Raw genomic sequence first — 17087 nt, 5'->3', positions numbered from 1 at the left:
AAAGCAGTCCTCTTTTTCTCGTCTTTGACTTGGAGGACTTGGTAGACTTTTTGAGTTGTAATCTTCTGGAGGAATTGGGAGACTTGTATGATTTTCCTCTTTTTGTGGATATCTTGGTGGACATAAATTTTCAGGTAAAAGTGAAATGCTCTTGATCTGTTCCTCTTTTTGTAGACGTCTTGAAGTTAGTAGGCTGAGATACTCCGGAAGACTTTGGGGGCTTGCGCGACGTTTGGGGCGTCCCTTTTCTTGTCGACGTTTTAGACTGGGACACCCATTTTCCTCTATTAAAGAAGGTGGGCTTGGTGGATTAGGAAGATTGTAGTCTTCTGTGACATTTTGCTCATTGTTGCTACTTTCTTTTGGTGAAATCTTTGCACTTAGTGGACTTTTCTTTTCTGTGGAACTAGCATAACTGTGGTGATTATCACGACTTGTTGAACGTTTCTCAAGTTTTGAAATTTTTAAACGTTGATGACTGATTTCCCCTTGAGAACGGAGATGACCTGATAAATTCGGTTGACTTGTATAGGTGTGTTGATTTGGATGACTAACAAGACCCTGGGGTTGTGCTTCTTCTTGTAAACTCGGCGAACTCGTTGAATGTGGTAGAAATGGCAGAGGGTTTGAAGTCATTGAATGAGATCTTGGATATAGATTTTGATGGTGTTGAATACTTTCTTTGGGACTTTTGTTGTCAGTACGTCTTGATATTTGAGTACTTTGAGAACTTTCTATGTATGTGGTGCTTTTTTTCTCTATGGGAGTAGCACTTTGAGAAAGCAAAATGGGAAAATTATAAGAACTATCACTTTCCTTTTCTGCGAGACTTACGGCTTTAAGCACACCAGACTCACTTTGATCCTCATCTTCCTGCGAACTTGATACTTCCTGTGAACTTGATTCCTCACTTTGAACCTTATCACCATGTGAACTTGATTCCTCACTTTGATCCTCATCATCCTGTGAACTTGACTCCTCACATTGATCCTCATCTTCCTGCGAGCTTGATTCTTCATCATCAAAATCGTCCATACTTTCGTCCTCTGAAGGAGAATACGGATAAAGGTATGCACTCTGAGTTTCATCTATCTCTTCAAATTCATCTCTTATTTTATCAAATGATTTGCCTTGTTTGATTTTTCTTCTTTTTTGTCTTCCATCGAGTTGATGAAAACTTTTCATTCCGGATTTTAGGGAATATGGAAATAGTAATGGTACATCTGTCTCTCCCGATATATTTGCTGACTGACCAGTGGGCTTTTTATCTTTAATATTAAGTCCTCTATACACTAACAGTGGAGAGTTAATTGTCGTTTTCGGTGAATGTGATAAAGGTGACAGTATATCGGACTCTTCTAGTCCATCTGTTATCTGATCGATCGATTTTTTTACGTGAATTCTTCTCGTCCTAGGTCTTCTATCGAGTTGACCAGGCGAATTCGTACATTCTCTTGAATATGGTAACGGAAAAGAAGCACGTATCTCTTGTGGTTTTGTTTTGACCATTTGATCTGTCTGCTTCTCTTGTCCGAATCCTTTGTTTATTTGCCTAGTATCGATTTGACGACGTGTGCTTATTACTAGTTTCAGTGAATAGGGTGATGATGACGAAATATTTGACTGTGGTTCTACTGTTTTCTGTACAACAGATGAGGATATTTCTCGAGATTCATCTATCATTTGATAAACTGGGTTTTTTGATTGGATTCTACTATTTTTAATTCTTTGTCCGAGTTGTTCAGACGTTTTCATTTCATGAAGTAAAGATGATGATGTACCCTTTGCTTCTGATTTCCATTTAACTTGATCGTTATCTGGACAACACTTTCTTTCCATATCTAGTCCGTTTAAACTACTCATAACCCTTGATTCAGATTCGGCCACTGAGTTAACTGGGTTTTTTTCAACTACGGTGAGATCATACATTTTCAGTGGCCCTCGATTTTTTTTGTTTCCACAATGTTTAGTCCTTTTCCCTGTATGTCGTTTAGTAACTGCTTGTAGAGCTTCTTGTATCGACGAATATTTTGCCACATAAATACTACTGCCGTAACTCAAAATCAAAGGGGACTTTGAAGTATCTGAAAATTGTTTAGGTTCGAGTCTCGTTTTCTTCGATGTTCTGTTATAATCCAAAGAATTTAATGTAGGTAAACTCGACTTTGCACTCTGGAACAATCTCTAAAATGAGGAAATTGAAAAGTGATGTGATTGTGATTGAGGGGGGGGGGGGCGAAATTTTGCCAGGACAGTGGCATTAGCCTGCTCTTTTTCGATTTCCAACTGTCGAGGGATCTTTAACGTGCACAGCCTGTAGCACACGGGGCCTCGGTTTATTGTCCCATCCGAACGACTAGACGCTTTTTCCTTGTCAGCCCCCCGTACCTTCATCACAGGGGGAAACTGGGTTGAAAAATCCGAAGGTATTATCTCGACCTATGCCGGGCTTGAACCCTGGACCTTTAGGTTTGTGAGCGAGCGTCTAACTCACTGAGCCACCGCGGCTCCCAAAGAGAAGGCAAGAAAGCGAGATTAAAAAAAGGCGAGGAAAAGGCGAGAAAGCGGGGTAAAAGCGATATAAAAGGCGAGGAAAAGCGCGAGAAAGCGAGTAAAATTTTTCAAAATCAAAAAAATTGAAAAACATTGAGTTCGCCCTTGTTTTTGAAAATATGTTCAATTTTTAGCTAGTAAACACTCAAGAAGGCACAATTCTCGACAACTTTTTACGAAATTTGGTGAAATAAGTTTCTAATTTTGGTGAAATCACCCATGGATGTAAATACAAAACCTGAGAACTATATTATATGAGTTATTGGCCTCAATTTTGAATACGCATTCAATTTTTTAAAGGCTCGATTCTTGCCGGATTTTGATAAAACATGGTAATATTGTTCAGTATCACCCCAAAAAGTTCAAAAGAAGTATATGACTGAAGTTTGAAGTTTTCATACTGCTAATTGTTACTGTACTGCTAAATATCTTTATTCAAAATCAAAGCTGCCAGAACTTATTAATATTGTTCAGTATCACCCCAAAAAGTTCAAAAGAAGTGTATGACTGAAGTTTGAAGTTTTCATACTGCTGATTGTTACTGTACTGCTAAATATCTTTATTCAAAATCAAAGCTGCCAGAACTTGTTAATATTGTTCAGTATCACCCCAAAAAGTTCAAAAGAAGTGTATGACTGAAGTTTGAAGTTTTCATACTGCTGATTGTTACTGCACTGCTCAAAAATTTTTTTTAATTATTTGTTTACGAGCATTTCATGTGGGCGTATAAAAAGGATCAGGGTAGTTTGATCGATACGTTAGTAACATTTGTATGATGAAAATCCACCAAATAACTGGTGCATTTGTCAACATTTTTCCAAATCGGTCGAAGCTGAATGAGCTATAGGATTTCCTAATACAAGATTGGTTTATATGACGAGAGTTAATTTTTTTTTTTTTGGAGAGATTCATAATTATACAGGAGAGGGTACTATAGGCAAAATTTTGTTCCCCATCCTATTTTGTAAACATATACAAGCAGCTCTTCCCCCAAATTTTATCTTTTCGGGCAGCAAGAATCCGAAAGCAAAGAAAAATACAGATAAAATTCATGGGAAAATTTCGGGCAAACCAGCCTGCACCACCCACCTCCTCCCTTATCAGTGGACACCCTCTATAATCCAATAAATCCATAAAACTAAGCAATAATTCAGACGCGAGCCTGGATTGAACAACACTGCTGGGTTTGAAAGTATCTAAATCTCTAAATCGCTCTAAATATAGAAATTCTTATATATGCTTACCTCTGAAAAGGATTCGTGCGGTTTCTTTTTATGAGAGCATTTGTTTAATTTTTTTGTAATTGGTTGCTGTTGTCCATGTTTTAACAATCTTCTTTGGAATGCGTTTGTCAACCTTGCCACTGGTATAGACAAATTTCTAGAAATCGATTCGCCTTGATAATGTTGATCTATAGTTAATGGCTGGTTTGAATACACAAACGGAATGGTTGATTCTGCATGCGCCGGACTGCATTCATTCTTTGTTGAATTCGCAGGTGAGTTAGATTGGATATTGTCAGATTCTTTAGGAATATCTAACGATTGAAAATGTTTGTTTTCATCAGATTCACTGGTATCCATAATTACATCTAAAACCTTTCAACAATTTCTTGCTTCTCTACAAAAATAAAAATGGCGAAAAATATTACTTTTCAATCATGGTAAAAATTGATGATAGTGCAGAACGAATGAATAACAAACTTAAGTATAATGATACTCTTTCTTGATTTTAAATGATCATTGATATCAGGTATCGGATGGAGTGGTCGAACAGGCCTCGTGGAAGACCTTTTTGACGTCGAAAAATTTGTCAAAATCGATTGGTCTAACAGGTTTTGAAAGAGTGAGAATTAAACCATGGTGTGTCAAATCGGATCAAAACACTAAAAGGTCATTAAAAAGCACTGCTAATCAGTGGCCCAACTACCATAGGGACTGATTGAACAAAGTCCACAGGCTCCAACCCCCAGAAAAATATATAAGTGAGTGAAATATCATTACATACAGACTAAAATCTTTCATTAACAGGAATTACATTGATTTACAAAGGGGTCTCATTTATTTATTTAGCCCCCATTCATCACTGCTGATAATATAGTTATTTTAAGATCCTTTTCAAGGATATATTTCGATAGCAGCTAACATATATGTTTGGTTATCATATAGTAATCAGAAACAGCACAGGTTTAGAGCAGAGGAAATAAATTGACGAAAGTTGTCAATTTGCTAACCTCATTTTGAAATTTGAACGGTGGTGCAATCATAGTCAAGCTTATTAAAATTAGTTTTTAAATTTCGTACATCATCTCTTTCTTTTTCTGATCTTCTACATTCTCATCTAAATACATGTAGGCTAGTTTTATACCAAAGGTCAGTCCATATGAGGTTTTTTGTAACCAATCAGAATGTGTCATGTAAAATCCATTTCTTGATAAAATAAGGCATTATGAGATAGCGAAACCTAAAAAGGCTCTCATAATCGTTGTCTTGAATCCCCCACCAAAGGTGGACCGCCTCGGTCATCTGGAAGTCAAGTTAAGGAACGATTACTCTTACCACGTCAGAATACTCCGAAATATACTATCGCTAACCTATGCCACTAGAGCTTTTTCTGACAATTTTAGACTAGCGTAGAGACAGAAAATTTAGAAATTTAAATTTAGGTCCTTCAGTATACAGATATATAGGCCTATTTACGATTTAACAGTTGAAAATGCAGTCGCCGACATTACCTTTAGCTACTCATAAGTAAAAATTAAAAAAAAAATAACATGGCGCGCTTACTTGAATTCACGTTCACAGTGGAATTGCTAAACATTTGTGTTGAAAAAGAACAAGATTTATTTATTGTTTCGTTTCATCATACTACTGCCATAGCAAGGTTAGAAATTCGGACAATCACAGATACGAATATCAAGTCTCAAATGACCTGGCGGGATGGCGGGGCGGTCAAGGAATCAAGACAACGTCTCATATTGTTCTACTTTAGGTTTCGATATCCCATAATTCCGTATTTTTTCAAGAAATGGGTTTTACATTGGCCCTGTCATAGGCCCTACTAAGACGATTAAGGCAAGCGTATACCCAGCGTATGAAACATCTGTCGAATACACTAGCTGTTGTACGTTAGTTTTGTACAAGCTTAACAATGTTAAAGCACACTGGTATACGTGGTCACTGGCCGTGGTCACACATACTGCACTAACGTGAGTTTTGTGTACGTCACAAAAATGCGAAACTGTGTACGATTCGCGAATATGGGATGGTCACAAATTCGTACTTTTTCATATGCGTCAACCCTAATGTCAGAAGCAAAATATCTAAAGATGATGAATAAATTGTAGTATGAGGGTGTTAATATTTAGGCCATGCCAAGATTAATCTGTCGGGGCTACGCTTATGAAAACGGTCGGGTATGTAACGGTCTTTTTCTGTAACCAGCCCAGTTTTTTTCAAAAGTGGTGAGTCAAATTATCAGAAATGCTTGTGAACGCACTCGACCCTACAATTTTCATCTGATCATATCTACAACATTTCGGATGAGTTCGACTTTGGAGCCAAATCGAAGATTAGTTTCTGAGCCCCTGCTCTGGAATTATCAGAAATGCTTGTGAACGGGCTCGACCCTACAAATTTCATTGGATCGAAATTAAACTTAGTATGTGACATCATTTCCATAAGATCTGGGATGAGTTCAACTTGGAGCCAAATCGATGATGACTTCCGGAGTTATTTCCCTTTCTTCGATATGATCAGAAATTCTTGTGAACGCGCTGGACCCTACCATTTTGATCCGGTCGTTCTCGTCATTTGCTCGTGCTCACTCTACAGGCTAGAGTTCTTTATGGATTCTTTCGATTTTTTTTAGTGTGTGCCAGTATTTTGTGATGATTCGAATTTTTCGCCAAAATATCTCGCTGACTATAATATATTCATACTAATAGCAATATAGTGCAGCTCGTGCCCACTCTAGAGTTCTTTATGGATTCTTTTGATTTTGATTTGTGTGCTAATATTATTATAAGGAAGATCCCTATTCTGAATTTTGTGATGATCCGATATTTTCACGCGAAAAATGTTCGTTATTGACGATTGGTTCAGATAAATTCAGACAATAGCATAATGTATTGGGTTATTACCCCTTTTTTCTGTGAGATTTTCATGCAAAAAAAATACGATGGATGAGATTTGAGACTAGCGATTACCCTATTGAGAGTATTGATTACTAAAGAGACATGAATCCGTCTAGACGTCACATCTGGTTTTGATAATTACTAATTTCTCGTTTGCAATTAATTATCAATTATCTTGGTTCTCAAGTCCATAAAAACCTCTCTCGTTACCTCTATAAGTACCAAAAAGAACCTTTTATTTCAACGTATGAACCCAGATGAGAAACTAGCATTCAGTGATCTCAGTGAAATAATTGATAGAATTTGTTAAAGATCTGACATTACATTTGAAATTTTCATCATGCTTATAAAACTCTCTGAACATGTCTTAGACATAACACTCAGGTTCACCATGAGAGAGGAACGATATTTTATTTTTCGATTCCGTTGCAAATAAGTTAAATAATTTCATAATATTCTATATTACATTTCAGCGTGGTATCGATATAGATAGGAAATTGTTGGCTAGAGCTTTGACGTTTTGTCATCCAAATACACCAGGGAGCAGATGTGTCAGATGTCCCTAACTGGAGATTCGAGACAGGATCAAGTCAAAACAAGCTTTGAAACGGACACATTTTATAAATGTCTGCTTGTTTTCAATTGATAATTTTTATATAAACGAAACAAAAAATAACTTTTCAGGGACTGTCAAAGTACTAATATGTCATAATCTGAATTCCGACGTAACACAATTTATCTATTCATGCATCAAAAGAAAATATACAATGTACATAACGCTTTGATTAATTCAACTGCAATTAATCAATTCTGATGGATATTTAGCGGAACTAATTTTTTAAAGTACAACGTTCACACCGATGCCCTCCCTCTAGAGAAATCGACAACGATCGAGTGTCTTTGTACAAGTTGATGATTATTTGAGGGGGTAATCATTGTAAACCATCATACGTTTGGCCACTCTACATATTCCACGTCAACTAGGGCTGATCGAGTACCCTCAGCATACCAGCGATCTTATAATGCCATTTTTATTTTTTTCAGAATAAGTCCTATCAAAATTCACACAAGTTAAGATAATGAAAATCAGAAGTTGCATCTCTGAAAAATTCAACAACGAAATTAAAGGCCATGGTTTTACTGTACGGTAAACTGATATGACAGTCACAGTTAACTGCTATTAGACCTACGGTTATGGATTTACTGTACGGTTATGGTTTTACTGTACGGTTATGGTTTTACCGTACAGTAAAACTGTCTCAAATTACTGTACGGTAATATTATATGGCAAAAATTTTACCGTACGGTTTTACCGTGCCCCAATTTTTGTAAGGGGATCTACTTGATTTTATTATTGAAAGTATCATTCTTGGTATTATAATAATATCGTCTCATGTAGTGGATATTTAACCGTGAACCGGTTTAGTTTCTTTTTCACTATTTCGCCAGCATTTCCGTTTACCCATGCGCAAGTAAAAAAATGGAAATCAAAACAAACAATCTAGTCTAATGTGGAATAATTTTATGCGATTTAGTGTTTTTATTAGGGTTATGTAAGCTTATATTAGTTTTAGTTTTAGGTTTAGTTTTAAGGTCTCATTTAACGAAGTTAGGCCTACTACCGCTTATCTTTAATTTAAAAATTGCAGGTCGTTGGTCTGACAAGCTCACCATAGCCTGTAGCCTAGAAAAGTATAGGTTACTATTGTGCAAAAAGAAATAATGCAAATAATACAGTACTTACCAAATTGAATTCAAGTTTTCTATGTAATTAGTTGGCGTAAAGAAAATTTTAGGCTCTTTCGGACTGCGAGGTCCAATAGGAGCCGACATTTTTTTCTAACGACGTCATTTTTTTCCATGACTACAGTACATCAAAACGTTAGAGCGTCAGTTTCTTCTAACGTCAACTGACTTGCATGCCCTGACTACACTTGTAAACATTTTTTTACAAAATTTTAGCCAAGATATAATCAAGATGATTAGCCCTATAAAAAAATGTTAATAGGCTAAGGCTATCTATTAAATTGTTGTGTTTATTAATGACTAGAAGACTAAAATGCAAAATTTTCATTTTTTTAACAATTGTAGGCCTTGGCGTATAGGCACCCTTTGTTTCAGAAACTAACTTTTAGTTATAGTTCACATCCCACCGTCCAGATTGCGCCTTCAAATCCATTTGTGTCCACAATTATCTGCGTTTGTATGAATTAAAATAATGATTCATCTTTTCTTGAAAATCTGGCAAATTATATGTTATATAGAATTAGAAAGTGATATTCTTTGTTTGGGGTATTTTTGAAGGAACTATGCGATTTTCCTGCATTTGTAGTACTTCTGAAGACTATGTAGGCTACATTATTCCAGACCCAAATCAACCCCCGAAAATGGCGAATTAGTTTATTTGATCAACGTGAATTTGTAATAGGAGTGATTAAAGCTCCAAGTTTACTAATTGTTAACGTGACAGATTAGCAATCCGTTTGACCAGTCTCATTAGTGTTAGAAACGGATCTTCTTTCGTTAATTTAATCAGTGATGGTGTTCCCAGCTCACCCTCGAAATTTGAGCCTTCATTTTCATGTCTAGAAGTATCCGCGGTTGAAAGTTAAAATAACAACTCGTTTTGTCTTGTGCTCTTCCATCGGCCTAGAAAGGACATAGGCCTAAATAGAAATAGAAAAGGAAATTAATATTTTATAATTGGCTAGATTTAAAGAGATTGTTCGATGTTCGAGCAGTTCTAGAAGGCCTAGGTTAGGACAAGTTTTGAAGACTATTTATATACAGTTAAGTCAACACCCGAAAATGGCGAACCATGGTCTTTAGGTAAGCCGTTTAAAGGTGGGCCATTTTTTGTACCAATGATAGGCTAACATGGGAGAATACGCACCCCCTAAGGTCTCGATGCGACTTCGACGAAAGTAAAGACGTAAATTAATTTGAATAAACTTCGTGGTAATCACACTTCTGATGCTAGATTGTGAAAAGACTAAGTTGTAACAATATCTTCAAACGTCATATCTTTTTCTTTTCTTATGTTTGCGTTTGCGTTTCCGATATGATGGTTTCGGTGGAAATAAAAATCCAGACGATTTTATTGGTGATGATTTATGTTTGCATTTCTTATACGAAGCTTCAATACTTTCCTGTCCCTCATCATGTTATTCTAATCACTGGTAGTGGTACTGTTTCGGTTGATTGTTTGGATGGTGATTGTGAGGCTTGAGCAGATTTATGATGGTGTTTTTTTACGATGTAAGTTTGCCGTTGATAGTGGTGGCTTTTTCCCCCTGCCCTTTTTACTGTTGTTTCTTTAATCTTTGTAGCCTTTGGAACCATCACTCTACTTGTGTGGACATTTTCTTTTTCTTTATACCTGTTAAAAGCTGAAGAGTTCGATCTTTTTTGCTCTTTTAGCATATGATGTCTTTTTCTTTTTTCGTGTTGGTGTTTATGTTTATGTTTTTCGGTTTCAGATCTCTTTTTTTCCTGCTCCTTCAACTTATGTTGTCTTTTTCTTTTTTTATGTTCGTGTTTGTGTTGTTCAGTTTTAGAACTCTTTTTTTTCTGCTCCTTTAACTTGTGATGTCTTTTTCTTTTTTTTATGTTTAGCTGAATAAGGAAATTAAACGCATTAATCCACAAGGATATATTACTTGGAATTGGAATAAAGCAGATACCTCTTTATTATATCAGCACTCTCCTTGTTCAAAACTGGTAGAATAATACTTTGAAATTTCGGCGTATTTGTGTTATGGCAAAAGCATTGTTTATGTGTAACAGGAAATGTAGATTTCATCAATATAAGAAAACAAAGTATGTTAAAAACCTTTAATTCAATCAAAACCAAAGTTTATGGGTTTTTAAAGGGCACGATCTCAAACAATCTAATTGAAATAAGGTTACTATTTCGTATCTTTATTGTTTTTTGATATTAGAAAACATCTCAGATTACAATGTAGACTGAAAAAAACAGAAAACAAAAAAGACAAGAAATTGTAATCAAAATTTAATTAGATTGTATCTCATAGAGGTTTTTACGGGACAATAACTCACATTTCGCACAAATCAATTTTAGAAGTTGGCCAGAAATCTGTTTTTCGTTTCATGCATCTTTTCTGTTTTATAGTGCGTTTCTTCCATTCGCTAGATCTTTCGTTTTTATTTTTGGGTGATCCACAGCCTAATCCTTTAACTTGTTATTTTCTTTCTTTGTGTTTGTGTTTTTCTGTTTTAGAACTCTTTTTCTTTTCTGCTCCTTTCACTTCAGGTCTTTTTCTTGTTTTGTGTTGGTGTTTATGTTTGTGTTATTCGGTTTCAGATGTCTTTTTTTCCTGCTCCTTCAGCTTATGTTGTCTTTTTCTTTTTTTATGTTTGTGTTTTTCTGTTTCAGATCTCTTTTTTTTCTGCTCCTTTGACTTATGTTGTCTTTTTCTTTTTTTATGTTCGTGTTTGCGTTTTTCTGTTTCAGAACTCTTTTTTTTCTGCTCCTTTGACTTATGATGTCTTTTTCTTTTTTCTTTTTTATGTTTATGTTTGTGTTTTTCGGTTTCAGATCTATTTTTTTCCCGCTCCTTTGACTTATGATGTCTTTTTCTTTTTTCGTGATGGTGTTTATGTTTATGTTTGTGTTTTTCGGTTTCAGATCTATTTTTTTCCCGCTCCTTTGACTTATGATGTCTTTTTCTTTTTTTATGTTCGGGTTTGTGTTTCTCAGTTTCAGAACTCTTTTCTTTCTGCTCCTTTGACTTATGATGTCTTTTTCTTTTTTCGTGATGATGTTTATGTTTATGTTTGTGTTTTTCGGTTTCAGATCTATTTTTTTCCCGCTCCTTTGACTTATGATGTCTTTTTCTTTTTTTATGTTCGTGTTTGTGTTTCTCAGTTTCAGAACTCTTTTTTTTCTGCTCCTTTAACTTGTGATGTCTTTTTCTTTTCTTATGTTTGCGTTTGCGTTTCCGATATGATGGTTTCGGTGGAAATAAAAATCCAGGCGATTTTATTGGTGGAGATTTATGTTTGCGTTTCTTATACGAAGCTTCAATACTTTCCTGTCCCTCATCATCTGTTATTCTAATCATTGGTAGTGGTACTGTTTCGGTTGATTGTTTGGATGGTGATTGTGATGCTTGAGCAGATTTATGATGGTGTTTTTTACGATGTAAGTTTGCCGTTGATAGTGGTGGCTTTTTTTCCCCTGCCCTTTTTACTGTTGTTTCTTTAATCTTTGTAGCCTTTGGAACCATCACTCTACTTGTGTGGACATTTTCTTTTTCTTTATACCTGTTAAAAGCTGAAGAGTTCGATCTTTTCTGCTCTTTTAGCTTATGTTGACTTTTTCTTTTTTCGTGTTGCTGTTTATGTTTATGTTTGTGTTTTTCGGTTTCAGATCTCTTTTTTTCCCGCTCCTTTAACTTATGTTGTCTTTTTCTTTTTTTATGTTTATGTTTGTGTTTTTCGGTTTCAGATCTCTTTTTTTCCCGCTCCTTTAACTTATGTTGTCTTTTTCTTTTTTTATGTTCGTGTTTATGTTTTTCTGTTTCAGAACTCTTTTTTTTCTGCTCCTTTGACTTATGTTGTCTTTTTCTTTTTTTATGTTCGTGTTTGTGTTTCTCAGTTTCAGAACTCTTTTTTTTCTTCTCCTTTAACTTGTGATGTCTTTTTCTTTTTTTCTTTTTCCGTTTCCGATATGATGGTTTTGGTGGAAATAAAAATCCAGGGGATTTTATTGGTGGTGATTTATGTTTGCGTTTCTTATACGAAGCTTCAATACTTTCCTGTCCCTCATCATCTGTTATTCTTATCATTGGTAGTGGTACTGTTTCGGTTGATTGTTTGGATGGAGATTGTGAGGCTTGAGCAGATTTATGATGTAAGTTTGCCGTTGAAGGTTGAGACCTCTTTTTTTCTAACGCTTTCACTTTTGGTGTTTTAATTTTTACGGATTCTTTCGCCAATTTTATTAGTGGTTGATCAATAGTAACACTTTTTCTTCGTTTGGAACTATTTCCTTTTTCTGCAGATCGGTATGCAAGTGAAGTCTCGGATTTGTTTATTTTAAGTGTTTTAATCGGTGGCGGAGTTTGAACTTGTAAAACTCTCATTGGACTTGCTATAGGTTCTTTTTTTTTAAAATTTCCTGCAGTTGAAGTCTCCAATTTTTGTATTTTAAGTGTTTTAATTGGTGGCGGATGTGGAGCCTGTCGAACTATCATTTTTCTTGCTGTGTGAACATTTTCTTTTTCTTCAGATCTATATTTAAGTGAAATCCAAGAATTATTCATTTTAAGTGTTTTATGCGGTGGCTGATTTTGAGCTTCTCGCATTATCATTTTACTATCTGTAGGAACATTTTCTTTTGCTTCAGATCTGTATGCAAGTGAAGACTCCAATCGTTTTCCTTTAAGTGATTTAATAAGTGGAAGAGGTGGAGCTATCGGAACTATCACTTCACTTAGTTTGGGGCCATTTTCTTTTTCTTTTGAAATTTTCATTTTTAGTGATTTAATTGGTGGCGGAGGTTGAGCTTGTGGGATTATCGTTTTACTTGCTGTGTAAACATTTTCTTTTTCTTTAGAATTTCCTGCAGTTGAAGTACCCGAAATTTTCATTTTAATCACTTTACTTCTTTTGGATAAGTTTCCTTTTTCTTTAGAATTCCCTGCAGTTGAAGTACCCGAAATTTTCATTTTAAGTGTTTTTATTTGTGGCGGAGGTGGAGCTTTTGGAACTATCTCTCTAGCTGTAGGGACATTTTCTTTCTCTTTAGATCTATTTGCAGTTGAAGTACCGGATTTTTTTATTTTAAGTGTTTTAATTGGTGGCGGAGGTGGAGCTTTTGGAACTATCTCTCTAGCTGTAGGGACATTTTCTTTCTCTTTAGATCTATTTGCAGTTGAAGTACCGGATTTTTTTATTTTAAGTGTTTTAATTTGTGGCGGAGGTGGAGCTTTTGCAACTATCATTTGACTTTCTGTAGGGACATTTTCTTTTTCTTTAGATCTATTTACAGTTGAAGTACCCGATTTTTTTATTGTAAATGTTTTAATTGGTGGCGGAGATGGAGCTTTGGGAACTATCGTTTTATTTTCTATAATAACATTTACTTTTTCTTTAGACTTGCTTACAGTTGAAGTACCGGATTTTTTTATTTTAAGTGTTTTAATTGGTGGCGGAGGTGGAGCTTTGGGAACTATCATTTCACTTGCTGTAGGGACATTTTCTTTTTCTTTAGATCTATTTGCAGTTGAAGTACCCGATTTTTTTATTTGAAGTGTTTTAATTGGTGGCGGAGGTGGAGCTTTTGGAACTATCATTTCGCTTGCTGTAGGGACATTTTCTTTCTCTTTGGATCTATTTGCAGTTGAAGTACCCGATTTTTTTATTTGAAGTGTTTTAATTGGTGGCGGAGGTGGAGCTTTTGGAACTATCATTTCATTTGTAGGAACATTTTCATTTTCTTTAGACTCGCTTGCAGTTGAAGAGTCCGACCATTTCAATTTTTGTGACTTTATTGGTGGCGGAGGTGGAGCTTTTGGAACATTTTCCTTGTCTGTACATTTGTTCACAGTTGAAAACTCTGTTTCTTCTCGATCAGAAGAAATCCTCAGTTGTGGAGACTTTGTTGGTGATGAATCTGTGGAATCTCTTCGATGTAGTTCAGATTGTTCTGGAAATTGTTCTTCTGGATTAGTCTCAGAGTTAACATATCGAGTCGAGGCATCTTCTTTTGTAAGCTCACGATGTTTAGTCCTCGTTCTTCTTTGTCGTTCACTAACTGCCTTCAAAGCATCCTGTATTGAAGAAAATTTTGCCAAATTAATATCACTACCACGACTTGAAATCATCGAGGATTCTGGGGTATTTGAAGATTTTGTAGTTATGCTATTTGTATCATTAGGTGACTCTTCATCGTATTTGAGTATACGATGCTTAATCCTTTGTCGTTCAGTAACAGCGTGTAGAACATCCTCTATCGACGAATATTCCGCAAAATTAACATCTCTGCCATGTCTTGAAGAGGACTTTGATCTTTCTGACGATTGCTTAGTTTTAGGTGAACTGCTTTTACTAGGCGAGGGCAATCTTGCCATCGCACTCTTAGTTAATCTCTGAAAAACAAAAGTACAAATAATGTGAATTTGAATGTCCACCAGTCTGATAGATATTTTTGACGGTTATTGGCTGTAGACAGAAATACAAGATACAATAAATAGGGGAAAATGGATCATCTTTTCTGGGCAACCACCACCCTCGTAGAAACGCTTTGAGTGATGCTGAATCGTTTTATCAAGTTATCTGTAGCCACTGCGCTAATGGAAGATCGCATAGCGTGAAACTCTGAGTAACAACATGTTTTTTTAGGTTCTGTTTTAATATTTCTATATTTCTCTTTATTTAATACGATGAAGTTCACGCAATTTCATGACAGTGGCAAAGAATCAAAATGCGTTTGACAATGGCTATTATAATTTACATTTTTCCTAATTTCTTATGTTTATAATTAGTCCGTCAAAACGTTCCTTAATAATCTGTTACAATTATTCTCACAGACGTTACAGCTAGTATTTCCCTTGCCCAATATTTTGGAATTTACATGTTGAAAAGCAGAACAGATAAGCCCAATTGAAATTGATTTGTAAACTGACATTGAGAAATTTGGATTGTGTAAAGTGCGTTTCTATACTAATTATTTCAGATTCGGAAGATTATGGATTTGCATTTCAAATATTCTATATCATTTTTTAAACTAACTTCACAAACATTGCTCTATCAGTAGAGGTTACAATGCCTGTGCTTAACCGCAATGTTACAAACTAAAATTCCAAATTGGAAATATTTACCATAGCAGTTGGGTTTTTTTGTCCTTTAGACTTCTTTCCAATAGTGCGAGTTTCTGGGTCCTCTTGAAGCTGCTGATTGTGAAACGGTTGTCCAAGATGTGGTACATTTCTGTGTAATGCTCTTTGCATTGTGATTTTGATCTTCTCAGGGACTCCCTCAATTCCGGAAATAATTGCACTTGGATACTGTTGATAAACATTTAGGATGTGGTTTGGAAACACGGTTTTCCTGGTCGAACGTTCAAATTTCCACTTTTTATCTTCCGGTCCTTGTTTCCATGAAACGGAAGGATATTCGTAAATCGGTGGTCTGGTTTGCCGAGTGGATTGGATAGTTTGAGGGCTTCGTACGATTTTCTCTTCATATTTTTCATTAGTCAATGGAGCTTGGTCGTCTTTTTTTTCCTTCGATTTATTCCCGTTCTCTGGCAACAATGTTCCAAATAACTTTTTCACGTCTTCCTACAATGATAAGAATAATGGTAAGCTTGCATTAAAAACTTCAAATAAAAAGTTGTCTTTAATGTCACCATGAATCAACCTGTTTTCAATACAGTATACATTTTGGTCACAATAGATGAGTCCACTGTGGTCCAAAAGAAAGTGATCATATTCCGACGAGGAACAAGATAAGACTTCGTTTGTTACTTGCTGTGTACATCGAAACTTGAAGAATGATGGGTCACAGTTCAAGAAAAATTTGCCCAATTTCAAACTGTGTGGCATTGCCCATCTTCAATAGTTTAAAAGTAGGACCTCCGAAAGAAATTAATCATATTCCGAGGAAATAGATAAGACTTCATGTGATACATGTTTTGCATATCGAAATGATAGGTAACTGTCCAGGCAAAATTTACACTATTGCAATCTGCATTTTATTTTATTCAATTAAGCTTGAAATAAATATACACACCAAAAAATGTAAAAGATGTCTGAAAAATATTGCAGCTCATGGAGTGAGCAGAATCTAATATTGTGGCCGGACTGATGGATAAAGAGTAAACAATATAAAACATTTGAGCCTACAAACCTGGAATGTTATAGAACTAGCTTCCATTCCTAATGACTCGACCCTTTAACCTGAAACGATAAATATTATGGTAAAGGGATATTTTGATATAATTTGTGTATTACGATCTACTGTCTTCGCTCTCCCTTCAATTTTCTACATCGAATTACTGATTATTTTCAAGTTTGTTGCAATATCAAACAGTATTGTCACTAATTTTGTACGAAAAATAGTAATCTCATCGTTCTATTAGGTAACTTTAGACAATGTTGTTGTTACATTTGGCTTTAGCTACTACAGCTTCTGAAAATGATAAAACTATTGAAAAGATAGCTTGCCAGGCAAAGTATAATACGCCCACTGGCAGCTTTGATTTGTAATAAATTGGGCCTTCTAGATTGTTGACAGGCTAAAACTTGAACGCGTACTGAATAACTCATACTAAATATTTTTCGATTTTTCTGATTGTCAATAGTACGTACGGAAGCGTATTAGGGCCATTCATTTTTTTTTTTTTTTTTTTTTTTTTTGAATTTTCAAGTTA

The 17087-nt window shown here is 35.3% G+C and overlaps 2 protein-coding genes across 2 annotated transcripts; both read right to left on the bottom strand.

The window, feature by feature from the left end:
• Positions 1-29: 29 nt before the first annotated feature.
• On the bottom strand, positions 30-4136 carry LOTGIDRAFT_172586 (hypothetical protein; the record flags this gene model as incomplete). The annotated part of the gene is made up of 2 exons (XM_009049474.1): positions 30-2184; positions 3798-4136. Coding segments are annotated over 2 exons (2494 nt in total), but the record flags the coding sequence as incomplete, so codon positions are not given.
• A 6862-nt stretch (positions 4137-10998) lies between these two features.
• LOTGIDRAFT_238245 (hypothetical protein) lies at positions 10999-16591 on the bottom strand (the record flags this gene model as incomplete). Its single annotated transcript, XM_009049473.1, has 3 exons — positions 10999-14802; positions 15535-15996; positions 16565-16591. 3 exons carry the CDS (start codon positions 16589-16591, stop codon positions 10999-11001), a joined length of 4293 nt encoding a protein of 1430 aa, XP_009047721.1.
• Positions 16592-17087: the final 496 nt, after the last annotated feature.

Source organism: Lottia gigantea (assembly GCF_000327385.1).
Source record: "Lottia gigantea unplaced genomic scaffold LOTGIsca_136, whole genome shotgun sequence".
NCBI classification, from domain to species: Eukaryota; Metazoa; Mollusca; class Gastropoda; family Lottiidae; genus Lottia; species Lottia gigantea.
Note: the sequence above shows the minus strand (reverse complement) of the source record. Positions and strands in the feature narration are given on the sequence as shown.